This window comes from Mus caroli, chromosome 17, assembly GCF_900094665.2.
Source record: "Mus caroli chromosome 17, CAROLI_EIJ_v1.1, whole genome shotgun sequence".
Taxonomy (NCBI): Eukaryota; Metazoa; Chordata; class Mammalia; order Rodentia; family Muridae; genus Mus; species Mus caroli.
Window position 1 is genome coordinate 28,967,155 of NC_034586.1, and position 12,664 is coordinate 28,979,818.

The 12,664-nt window shown below is 46.0% G+C and overlaps 1 protein-coding gene and 1 non-coding gene across 7 annotated transcripts in view; one reads left to right on the top strand and one right to left on the bottom strand.

Annotated features, from left to right (window-relative positions):
* The first annotated feature begins 1,854 nt into the window (after positions 1–1,854).
* Positions 1,855–1,961, top strand: LOC115029817. The gene has a single exon (XR_003835375.1). It is a non-coding gene; the product is annotated as a U6 spliceosomal RNA (small nuclear RNA).
* Positions 1,962–3,797: 1,836 nt separating this feature from the next.
* The window catches only part of LOC110312365 (leukotriene-B4 omega-hydroxylase 3), a 12,105-nt gene continuing 3,238 nt past the window's right edge, over positions 3,798–12,664 (bottom strand). For 5 of the 6 annotated variants that reach the window (XM_021185910.2, XM_021185908.2, XM_021185909.1 and 2 more), the window contains exons 4-13: positions 10,005–10,058; positions 9,789–9,916; positions 9,507–9,628; positions 7,690–7,960; positions 6,586–6,652; positions 6,263–6,392; positions 5,112–5,245; positions 4,966–5,030; positions 4,726–4,808; positions 3,800–4,355 (exon numbers count right to left, since the gene is read on the bottom strand). In XM_021185910.2, the coding sequence (XP_021041569.1) occupies positions 4,178–4,355; positions 4,726–4,808; positions 4,966–5,030; positions 5,112–5,245; positions 6,263–6,392; positions 6,586–6,652; positions 7,690–7,960; positions 9,507–9,628; positions 9,789–9,916; positions 10,005–10,058 (1,232 nt within the window). In that variant the 3' untranslated portion in view covers positions 3,800–4,177. Of the gene's footprint in view, positions 4,356–4,725; positions 4,809–4,965; positions 5,031–5,111; positions 5,246–6,262; positions 6,393–6,585; positions 6,653–7,689; positions 7,961–9,506; positions 9,629–9,788; positions 9,917–10,004; positions 10,059–12,664 lie in introns of all 6 variants that reach the window. The other variant, XM_021185907.2, reaches the window with a different exon arrangement.

Here is a 12,664-nt window from a genome sequence, read left to right on the forward strand (position 1 = left end):
TTTTAATAGCTGAGTAGTACTCCATTGTGTAAATGTACCACATTTTCTGTATCCATTCCTCTGTTGAGGGGCATCTGGGTTCTTTCCAGCTTCTGGCTACTATAAATAAGGCTGCTATGAACATAGTGGAGCATGTGTCCTTCTTACTCAAAGGTAATTCTTATTCAAACCACCACACCCTGCTTCTCTTCTCCATTATCCTCCTTCCAGCCCTTCCAGAAGCTCAGAGCTTGCCTTGGGTGGGGGTGTGGGTGGAGGTGGGGATGTGGGGGGAGCTCTCCTGTTAAACTTTGGTCAAATTATTCTCCAATTCCAATTTGCATCTATTCTTTATGTTCTTTTATTAATGAGACTAAGAACTCTGAAATGGGAGCCCAGTATCAGTGATGAACTAAATCCTGAGACTACAGACTAAAATGAAGTTATGGTGGTTTGAATGCCTGGCCATAGGGAGTGGCACTATTAGGAACTAGGAGGTGTGGCCTTATTGGACTTGGTGTGGCTTTGTTGGAGGAAGTGTGTTTCCTTGTAGGTGGGCTTTGAGGAGTTCTTGTGCCCAGGCTCTTCCCAATGCCTGAAGAGAGCCTCCACCTGGCTATCTGCAGAAGCCAGTCTCCTGCTGGCTTCCCTCAGAACAGGATGTAGAGAGAACTCTCAGTTCTTTCTCCAACACCATGTCTGCCTGGAGGCTGCCATGCTTCCCACCATGATGATGAGGGACTGAACCTCTGAAACTGTAAGCCAGCCCCAATTAAATGTTTGCCTTTATGAGAGTTGCCTTGGTCATGGTGTCTCTTCACAGCAATGAAACCCTGACTAAGACAGAAGTCATCTAATCATGGGGCTTTTGCACATGGCGTCTTAATATTTCCTGAGTATATGCTTAGGCCATACACTTTGGCTTATTTCCCAATTAGCTCATAACTTAATTACCTATTTTTTGATTCTAAGTCCCACTATGTGCTTGGTTGCCTCTCCTCAGTTTCATGTGACTGTTTCCTTCAGTGTTCTGGGAAAATCCTCCCTGCCTGACTCAAACCCAGAATTCTTCTCTCTCTTTGACAGATGTCCCATCTTATAATGCGGCCTCAACTCATTGGCCAATCAGCATTTTATTGACAGGTGAATGCTTTTACACAACGCACAAGAGATCACCTCTACAGGGCTGCCTGGAACATCCCTTTGCATATTTGTGCTCAATCATTTGTTTTCACTGTGTTGTGCAACACACCCAGTGCACACTCTTCAGGATGAAATGAGAATTCTCTTTCACTCTCCAAGAACCGACAAGCCATTTTCCACATTAGCTGCAACAACCTTCAATCTCTCTAAATGGTCAGAGGGTCCTGATCGTTCCACATTCACTTGTTTCTTCCCCTTTTCTGGATGCCAAACTTCCTGGTGGTGGGTAGAAATTCTATCATGGTTTCTGTGCATTTCCCCAATTCTTAATGATATTTGTACTGGCTAGTTTTGTGTCAACTCGACACAGCTGGAGTTATCACAGAGAAAGAGCTTCAGTTGAGTAAATGCCTCCATGAGATACCACTGTAAGGCATTTTCTCAATTAGTGATCAAGGGGGAAAGGTCCCTTGTGGGTGGGACCATCTCTGGGCTGGTAGTCTTGGCTCTATAAGAGAGCAGGCTGAGCAAGCCAGGGGAAGCAAGCCAGTAAAGAACATCCCTCCATTGCCTCTGCATCAGCTCCTGCTCCCTGACCTGTTTGAGTTCCAGTCCTGACTTCCTTGGTGATAAACAACAGTATGGAAGTGTAAGCCGAATAAACCCTTTCCTCCCCAACTTGCTTCTTGGTCATGATGTTTGTGCAGGAATAGAAACCCTGACTCTGACTAAGTGCTCACTTCGGCAGCACATATACTAAAATTGGAACGATACAGAGAAGATTAGCATGGCCCCTGCGCAAGGATGACATGCAAATTCGTGAAGTTAAAAAAAAAAAAAAAGAAACCCTGACTAAGACAGAAACTCTGACTAAGACAATATTGAACAATTTTCTAGGTACTCTGTAGCCAATGAAATAACATCCTTTAAATAGGATATTATACATATGTCATATTATTGGAAACAAATAAAATACATGCAAAAATGATTATAGTGGCTGGAGAGATGGCTGAGCAGTTAAAAAATACTAGCTGCTCTTCCAAAGATCCAAGTTCAATTCCCAGCACCTATACAAAGTTTCAGTATACCTAACACCCTCTGCTGGCTGCTGCAGACACTGGACACATGACGTATTCAGACATACATGCAGGCAAAACTCTCATCCAAAACAATAACAATTAAAAATACTGTTATAAATTAAAAACACTAGACATGTGTTTGAGAGAATATTAACTATACTTAACATATTAGATTCATGTGTGTTACATTTCTGTTTTGTGTCTTCCTTCTTTTATGGGAGTGCATTTGAATACAAAAGAATTTCACATGAGAAGACTAGAGGCAGAACCCACAAATGTGACTTTCAGAAGATTAAAGACAACCTTTTCTTATCTCCTATCATCAATCTATCTATCATGTTTTTTATTTGTTTCTTTATTTGGCTTTTCCAGGGTTTCTCTGTGTAGCCCTTGCTGTCCTGGAATTTTCTCTGTAGTCTAGGCTGGCCTCCAACTCAAAGCTCCGCCTGCCTCTGCCGCCTGAATGCTGGGATTAAAGACTAGGACTAACACTGCCTGGCACTTCTTTTGAAGTTCATGGAGTTAGATCCCACCAGGCTGTTAGGATGGAGATCCCAACCCTGAAGGCTTCCCCTCAATGACAACCCTTTGCCCATTGGTTCTTAGAAAAACCAGAGGCAAACAACCATTTGTTGTTTTCAGTTCATGGATGTTCTTTCTAGGGTCCCTCCTTCCCTTTGCTAGGTGACCAATGGAAAGCATGCTGGTTGGCAGCTCGTGGCTATCCCCTAAAGTCATCCATACTTTCCCATATCCCTTAAAAATTCCCAAGCAGGATCCAGGCAGCCGTAACTTACTCTTCGGAATCCTTTGTTTACAGATTTCATTCATGGGACTCTTGATGGCTCACCACCTTTGTACCAACACCGAGCCCATTTGAATCTCTCCAACAGACTCCTTGGCACGCAAGGAGATCATCTGCATCACATTTTAAAGATGTACTTATATTTTAAGTTATGTGTGTATCTGTGGTGTGTGACTCTGTGACTCTGGGGGGAGGGGGCACCCACACATGCACACAAGCACACACATGCACATGAGCATATAAATGAGAGCACAGTTGCTCACTGAAGCCAGAAGAGGGCATCAGATCCCCTGGAACCTGACAAAAGCGCTGGGAACCAAACTCTGAAAGAGTTTGAAGGATCTTTCGGATCCTCTGAAAGAGCATCAGGTACTCTTTATCACTGAACTATATCTTCCCAGCCACTACATCTCATTTTTATTTGTTTGTACTGTTTTGTTTTAAATGCAGGGGCATTTGGGCGAGGCTGTGGAAAATAGGATTCTTACACGCTCAGCAAGGGCTTTATCATTAAGCTACATTTCTAGCTCCATAGTGAGGGACATATCCAGATACAGCCACTCCCCAAGGTGGGAAATGGGTGCTTTCCAACAACCCCAGTACCCGTCACTCTCAACCCTCTCCTCTCTTTCTTACTGGACAAAACCCGTAAGATACCACAAAAATCAGACATCACTTCAAAACTCCCTAGACAAGCCCAACACGGTGTCCTGCAGGAAGAGCTTTAAAAACAGGAGTCAGATTGTTCAAGATGATATAATGAGACCCTAGCTTTAAATGAGAAAAAAAAATATCCGGTCTTAAGGTTTAATAAACACAGTAATTTAGTGCTCACAGAAAAGTAATTCTGAGGTGAGAGAAGGATAGTCTATTAGGTGATTAGAATGGAAGTCAAAGTAATGGAAACGGAGCTGCATGAATCAGAACTCAAATTTGCCCTTGATTCTGGTCTCTTGCTCAGACATCCCTTTGGCTTCCTATGTTGTTCAGCGAATAGTCCAGGTTGGTTGGAGGAGAATGCACCTTATGGAGCAGGCCTCTCTCACCTACGCACTGGATTTCACAGCGCCCCCTGCTGGCTCTCGGTAAGATTCGGGTATGGGTGACAGTTCTGTTCATTCTGGGATCGGCAGAGAGAGGTTGGTAGGGTGGCTCTAAACCAGGTGTCAGATCAATGAGCGCCCGCGCTCAGCGGCTCCACCCGCAGCCACAGCCCGCCCTCTGCGCGCAGGATCAGCTCTGGTTGCCTGCGCGGTTCCTTGTCATCCGGTAGGAGTCGGAAGCGCAGCAGTGTCAGCGCCAGTGCCACCTTCATCTCACTCATGGCGAAAGTCTGACCTATGCAGTTCCTGCGGGAGGACAAAATAAGGACTACCTATGACTGAGCCGGGATCCATCCAGACACCGTGGAACCCAACCTGACACGGTCTCTGCAACACCTAGTCAGCATGAAGGGCAGGAGAACCGTGAAGTGCCTGGGACCCCAATTGGACATCTGCATCCCTAAAGGTCTTGCAGCCTCACTGCCCAGTTCAGATGGGCGGGACTCTAAGCATAGAGCAACAGCCCTTCTCTTTCTAACTCCTACTCTACAGACCTTTGCAAATAACCTGAATAAAGGGCAAGAAGGAAAACCAGAACCAGACCATACTAACTCCCTACTATTTCTACTTGTCAGTCCCAGACCGTACTCTAGTCACCCAAGTCCATTGGCCTTACCTGGGTCCCGCCGAGAAGGGAATAAATGCCAGAGGTGAGCTGTCTTTGATGTTTTCAGGGTCAAAGCGGAAGGGGTCATAGACCTGTAGGAGATATTGAGTCAAGGTGGATGAGTGACTTCCCAGTACAACCAGGGACAGAGTTCTGTTCTGGGTAAGGTGAGGTCTGATTTCCTAGGTCGAAGCCCCACCTCCTCCCTTAAAACTCTTGCACCACTCTAGGAGATAAGACAGGCAGCACCTCAGGGTCTGGCCACACTGATGGGTTGTGATGAATTCCAAAGATGCTGATGAGACAGATGATACCTGTGGGAGAAGAGGTGGGGGGGGGGCGTGTTCACAACAAGACTCTGCTGCTTGCCCAGGACCCTTTTCCCCACACAGCACCTTTGGGAATGGTCCGGCCATCTGGGAGCAGAATGTCCTGGGTGCAGCATCGGGAGATGACCGTGACTGGGGGATGCAGCCGCAGACTCTCCTTGATGCACATAGTCAGGAAGGGCAGCTGGGCCAGGTCGTCCCTAAAGAAACCTCTTCAACTATTAACCAGGGATCAAAAGGAGGCTGACAGTTCATGTGGATCAGTGAAATATTTTCTCACAGTGTGGATCAAATGTGAGCTAACTAGGTCAGCAGAAAATTAGAACATATTCTAAATTAAGACTGATTTCCTGCCAAGTTGGGACCTTCTGACTAGTACTTGGCCTGGTCCCTCCTAGGTCTCTGGAACCACAGTGGAGATGGATACAAAATTGGAGTGGGAAAGCCATTGTAGAGAGGTTTCTGGGAGAAGGATGGATGGATGAACAGCCCAGGATCCTGTACAGCACCTAGACTGCTATTTTTATTATTCTATTCTATTCTATTCTATTCTATTCTATTCTATTCTATTCTATTCTATTCTATTCTACTCTACTCTACTCTACTCTATTCTATTTTATCAAGACAGAGGTTCTCTACATAGCCGTGGGTAGACAGGGCTCTACTCAAACTCAAAGGTCCTGCCTCTGCCTCTCAAGTGCTGGATTAAAGGGGTATATGACTACACCTAGCTATTTTATTTTTAAGTGTGTATGTGGGGGGCTCAGATCCACTGGAACTGAGCTACTGATGGCTGTGAGCTACCAGATGTGGATGCTGAAAACCAAACTGTGCAAGAGTAAGACGTGCTGTAACAGCTGAGCCATCTCTAGCTCCAGCACACTGCAATGCCCAAATGTCACCTCTGAGTCCCGGAACATATCACTACAGTAAGATCTAGGGTACAGGTGAAAAGTAATCATGGAAGAAGACATCCACTAGAGAGAAAAGAGAGTGAGGGGCATGCTTTCAATGAGCACGGTGCAAAATATCACTTTCTTTCTCTTGTGATTATCACCGTTTTCTCAGCAACAAAACTTGGTCTGCTCCTTGCTACTCAGGCTTGGTATTGGGTCTCTCCTCTGGGCTCAGATTCAGTGCCATGAGCAAATGTAGGAGAATCAACAAAACGAGTGAGGAGAGGGGCTCACTAATGTGCCAGGAAGACCTATGCTCACCATTCAATCTCCTCAGGCTCTCGGCCCCTCAGCAGCTCCTGAACTTCCTGCCGGCAGCGGTCCTGGTATTCTGGGTGCCTTGCCAGGTTGTAGAGGATCCAGGAGAGTCCACTGGCTGTCGTGTCATGGCCTGAGGGACAGACAGGCAGGCATGGGTCTCTGCACTGCTTCAGCACTGCATTGAGGACAGTGCCCAGGTAGTGAAATCCGGAAAAGGGTAGGAAAGGGATCAAGAGGTAGAATAGAAGGATTCTGGATCTTTGCCACAAGTCTCAAGAAGGATAAACTCCTGCCTCCTCTCTGCCTCACAGTGGGACTCTCACCCTCAAACATGAAGGTGTCAGCCTCCGCTCGGATATCCTCATCTGACAGCTTCTTTCCATCTTCATCCTGAAGACAAAGCAAGACCACCCAAAATTACAGCAGTTCTGAAAATCCCAGTGTTTAAACTATGGCATTCCCAGAAGATCTTTTGTTTAGCCAGAAACCAAAGGCTGTGTACCACTGTCCATCTCTTGTCTGTTGCTACTGGTACAGTCTGAATTTACTGGTTTTATTCTGGGTATCCTGTCTCCTGTGTCGCCCGCAGTTGTAGGAGTGTCAACAACCCACACAGAAATATCACCATGTGTTTACATGATGGAGAATTTCTGAGGAACTGACGGTGACTTGATATGGAAGATGACTGCATGGCAACTTGTCTTGGAAGTTAGAACTAAAGCTTTCCTCCAAAGACTTCTACCCACACTGTAAAGTGCTATAGATCCAGGGAAATCTATGTCCCATGCAAACATTTGGTTTGGGGCTGGAGAGATGGCTCAGTGGTTAAAGCACTTGACTGCTCTTCCAGAGGTCCTGAGTTCAATTCCAAGCAACCACATGGTGGCTCACAACCATCTGTAATGGTGTCTGAAGACAGCTACAGTGTACTCATATAAAAAAAATAAATCTTTTTAAAAAAGGAAGCATTTGGTTTGCATATCTAGACTTTGTCCTGGAAGGAGCCTGTTTAACTCCAGAACGAAATTCCTTCCCTCCCATTCTTTCTCTCTCTTCTTTCTTTCACTTATCCCTCCATCCCTCTCTCTTTGTTCACTATTTACCCTCTTGAGGGGGTTTAGACTCAGGTGTCTTTGTTATTCTGTGTGACCCACAGGATGAGAATGCATTGCCCTTTCTCTGAGGTGTAAACCTCATTGTGCATGGAAATAAATACTTCATCCCCCTGGAAAAGGGGGCACTGGTAATGAGGAATCGTTGTTACACCCTATTCTGGCTTTGCCTATTGGCATGACTAATAAAAAGGCTGCTGTGATCATGGATGCTGGTGGATTGCCTGGGTTTGCCACAGTGCCCTCTGTATCGAGCTCACAGTATTTGGCACAGTATTTGGCATCACTACCCATTTTGCCTCTTGAGGAGCCTACCTTGCTCAGCAGCAGCACATCAATGAAATCCAAAGTCTTGGACTTGGCCTTAGACTTCAGGAACTCATCCAAACCCTGATCTGGAAGGGTGCGGTGCCGCTCCCGGATGACAGCATCAGTGAATTCATGCACCACGTTGCAGGCCTTACGGAAGCGCATACCATCAGGGGTGAGATTATACATCAGGTCCATGAACATCAAAGGCTGCTGGTGCCTTTTGGCCACTAGGGCGCTGAGCTCCAGGATGGCAGCAATATATTCACTGGACTTCCTGCAGGATTTAGGAGACAGCAATTTAACATATATGAATCCTGTGCCTCTTCCTACCAGCCAGGAGTCGTTGGAAATGGAGTATCAGAAGCAGTTGGACACAGAGGCAGAGTAGAATGAGCCCTGAGAGTCAACTCTCAAAAAACCCTCGTATCTCTGTGAGTTGCCTCCACACCCCTATGCTCCCAGACTGCAGTGTGGCCAGCTCTTAATATTGACTTGCCATGAAGTCGTGAAGACACTAGATGAGTTGACAGAAGAAATGGTGACACTAGTAGGCAAGCTTAACCCTGATACCTTCTGGAAAAGAATAAGGCCCAAGCTGCGTGGACAGTTTAAGGAAGGAAGCAGGGAAGTTTAGATCCCAGAAGGAGCTCAGCTGATCATGTCCAATATCAGCTCCACTGTAACTTAGAGTATCTCCCTAATATCTCCTAAAGGTAGGTGTGTGTGTGTGTGTGTGTGTGTGTGTGTGTGTGTGTGTTTGTGGAGGGGTTCAAGACTGAGTTTCTCTGTGTAACTTCGGCTACCCTGGAACTTGCTCTGTAAACCACCCTAGTCTGTCTTCAAACTAGGAGATTTGTCTGCCTTGGCATTCAGAGTATTAGGATTAAGGGCATGTGCCACCATGCCCAGCAAAATAGATAGATAGATAGATAGATAGATAGATAGATAGATAGATAGATAGATGATAGATAGATAGATAGATAGATAGATAGATAGATAGATAGATAGATAGATAGATAAGCCTGGCCCCTACAGCTCGCTGTGTGGGCCAGGCTACGTAGTGATACCTTGTCTCAAATTTTTAATTTATTTTTATTTTATGTGTTCTGCCCAATGTACACTCTAATAGGTGCCTGGCACCTGGTGTGTTGGTCAGTTGTTACTGGAGTTACAGATAGTTGTAAACTTCTATGAGGTTGCTATGAGTCAAGCTCAAGTCCTTTGCAAGTGCCATCTTTCTAGTCCTCCTATGTGGGGTCAGGGAGGAATTTCGGACATTAGGTATGCTCTTGATATAGACAGCTTATCTGTCTGCCTGTGTGCTTCTGGATGCCATGGGGTATCGAACTATTTTAACAGGTTCTCCTAACTGTGCTGTTATACAGCCTCAAAAGTGATGGAGCCAGCCCACCCTTGACTAAAGCTGCTGAAGCCATGAGACAGAATAAGCCTCCCTCATTTCAAGATCTCTCAGGTACTTTTGCCACATCGTTGGAACGCTGACTAACACAAGCACAAACACCTTCAAGGTTTCCCTGGAACCACAGGCTAAGTTCATCTTTACCTGGCCTTACCCTGGCCTTCTGATGTAGACACTGCTGATCCCCTCAAGCTTGTTTCTAATGTGCCTCCTCACTGCCTGTCCCACATGTTCTGATTGTCACCATTTCTGTGAAAATTGAAACAATTCCATCCCTTTCTCCTTTCCTGTATCTGTAGTGTTGGTTCTGAACCATGTCCTCTAGAGAGGCTACTTTGATTCCACAGACTAATGCTCTTGGTTCACAGACCAGGTTCCAAGGCTCAGAACAAGGACTTACTCCTGACAGTTGCTGTCAAAGCTGAAGACACATTTCTGTAGACTGTCCAGAGTCATGAGGCTGATATGCTCAAACATGTCCAGACGGGCACTGCCATCTGAAATCAACCGTTGCCACTTGGCCTGGCAGAAGAAGATGGGGCTGATGTTGGACCTTGGCTCCTCGAGACTTGTCCTAATTTCAACCCCTGACACAGCTTTCTCATTTTATGCTCCAGCCACCCAAACCCAGGAATAGCCACTGTTTGGGAAAGAGTTCTAACCCCGTGTTCCAGCAACTCACGTGCATGATGTTGGTGCTATCGTTGAAAATCTTCACATAGGGTTTCAGGATGTTGAAATGGAACGCGGGTGTCAGCATGCGACGGTGGCGGCTCCACTTGTCACCAGCACTCACCAAGAGCCCATCCCCTGATATAGCAGTCACAGTATAAGGAAAAAGTAGCACCATTCCCTGACCCCCAAGGGTGTCCCTCGCCCGTCACCTACAGGCACTCACCCAGCCAAGGCTTTAGGATGCTGTAGAATATCACATCCTTGAGTGCAACAGCGGCTGCCATGAACAAGGACACCAGGGGTCATGGTGTGGGCAAGGACAGACTGGGGAGGTGGGTGGGGACCCCTCCCAGAAGTCTGCATTTCCCTTCCAAAGTTCACATGCCAAGAACCAAGGATAGAGGAGGCAAAATGAAGTTGAAAGTGAGAAAAGACAGAACTGGGCAACAGTAGTGTCAGCAGGTAAGACAAGTCACTGCTCAATACAGCCCATTTTGCTGCAGTGCCACTATACATGGCTTGTACATAGTCTAACATGTATGCCATACCTGATTCTATCACAACTCTGTGACATTTTGAAACCTATGTCCCTATCATCTAGGCACCTTAGGTACCTGACATCTCCTGAACCAATCAATAAGGGTCACATCACATGAACCATAAGGGTTAACATGGCATCGTGTGGCCTTAGCACACATAACTACCCTGACAGGATGCCTCATGCTGTAACATGGACCAGATTATCTGACAGATCTCATGTAAACCTCAGACAAGCCTCTCACAGGATTTAAGAATCATCATGTGCGGTGGTTTGAATGAGAGTGTCTCCCATAGGCGAATGTGTTTGAATATTTGTTCTCCAGCTGGTGACACCATTTAGGGAGGTTTAGTAGGTATTGCTTTGCTGAAGAAAGTACCTCACTTGGAGCAGGTTTTGATAGTTTACGGACTCTCCCCGCTTTTCAGTTGCTCTTCCTGTTTTGTATTTATGGCTGATTTATGATCTCTCAGCTTCCTACTCTTGACACCAGGATCTGTCACTATTATGGACTGTCTCTCTGAAACCATAATCCAAAAATCTATAAGTTCCCTTTGTCATGGTGTTTTATCACAGCAACAGAAAAGTAACTACGGCATGGTGGCTCTTGTAATTTCCAATATTTCAAGGATTAAAGCAAAAAAAAAAAAATCCTGAGTTTGGGGCTAGCTTTGACTGAGTAGCAAAACAATGTCTCCAAAAAGACCCAAAAGCTCCTTTAATATACTGAATGTGGCCTAGCTGTGACCCACTGGTCCCACCTGGATGTTCTTAAAGTCTTGCCTTAGATATGACCCTGATAAGGGATCCATCATTTCTCAGAAGGATCCTGGGTCCTAGATCTCAGATAGCCCCCAAAGAGAGCCCAGCAGTGAAAAGCAAGATAAGAAGGTCATCTTCATGGCTTCTCATACAGCACCTGCCATGCATCGAAGATTCAGGTCTGGAGCTAAGCGCAGATATGACCATCTTCATGCAATCCCAGGTGAGACAAATATAAATGCAAAAAAGGAGATGGAAATGGAAATGTGAACCTGCGAGAGCTGTGACCATACAGATGGTATCACACAGTTATGCTTACAACACAAGCAACATGGTCAGACATGAGACAGAGGATGTCCACGTGAGAAAGATATAGGGTTGTTACTGCCACAGCCCAGCCTGCCTGTCTGATTCACATTGCATTATCAGCTGGAGGCTTCAAAGTCCTCAGTAGTGGGCAAGCTGGAGCAAGCGCAGTGTCCACCTGGAGTAAAAAGCACAGGCTTCCTGAAATTGGCATGGTCTGGACTGGGGAGATACTCAGTGGGTATAAGCACTTGCTGCATAAGCCTGCTGAATCCTCCAAACCAGATGTGGCAGCACATCTGTATAACTCCAGATAAGATAGGAGCCAGCCACAAGAGGGTTCTCTGCCCTGGATGCTTAAGATACAGCTAGCATGCATCTACAGAAGCAAACCATGAGGGACCCTGCCTCGAACAATGCAGAAAACAAGGATCAAAGTGCACTCTGACCTCCACATGCATGCTACAGCATATGCATGCCTGCACTCACACAAATATTTTAAAAAGTAAAGTGGGGTGGTTGATTCGGGTCTTCAAGTTCCAGGGCACACTTGAAATAATTTGGCAGCTGAAGTGTCAGACCCATGCCTGGCAAATGACAAAGCTGTGGCTATTCATCTCTTTCCCTTAACCTGGTCTATCCCCAGGTGGGAAGATAAGAATGCAAAAGTAGGAAGCTAGGCTGTGATGGGGAAGATTTCTGGGCTCTGACAAGACACCAATCAGCATAAGATGATCAACCAACTGGACAGGGTGGAAAGATGAACTCAGGGTTGAGTGGTATAGAAATAACAGACCAGACTCTCTAACAGCCACAAGTCCTCTCCTTGCTCTGAGCGTAGGAATGTTTATTTTTCTGGTTCTAGGTCTGAGCATTAGACGTTTCTGATGCCCACTGGGACATCTGGCCCTGGTTTTGACATTCCTACTCAAACCTAAAGACATGACTTAAGCAACAGTTCCTCTAGGAAGCCTCTGCATACATCCTAGCAGAGACCACACCCTCCAGCCAACTGTCAGGGTCCTGACCACACCGGGTTAGGGATGTTCCTGCCCCTATCAACTTCTACCTCAAGTATTGGCTTCCTCTAGGAGAGGACCTTGGCTTGAAGACATCTGGGGATGCAGAATGTCCAGGATACTAAGACGTAGTACTAGTATAGCAAGTCATAGTAGAGGAAGAGAGTCATGTAGGAGCTGGTGAAACTGTGAAGAGAAGAGAAGAGAAGAGAAGAGAAGAGAAGAGAAGAGAAGAGAAGAGAAGAGAAGAGAAGAGAA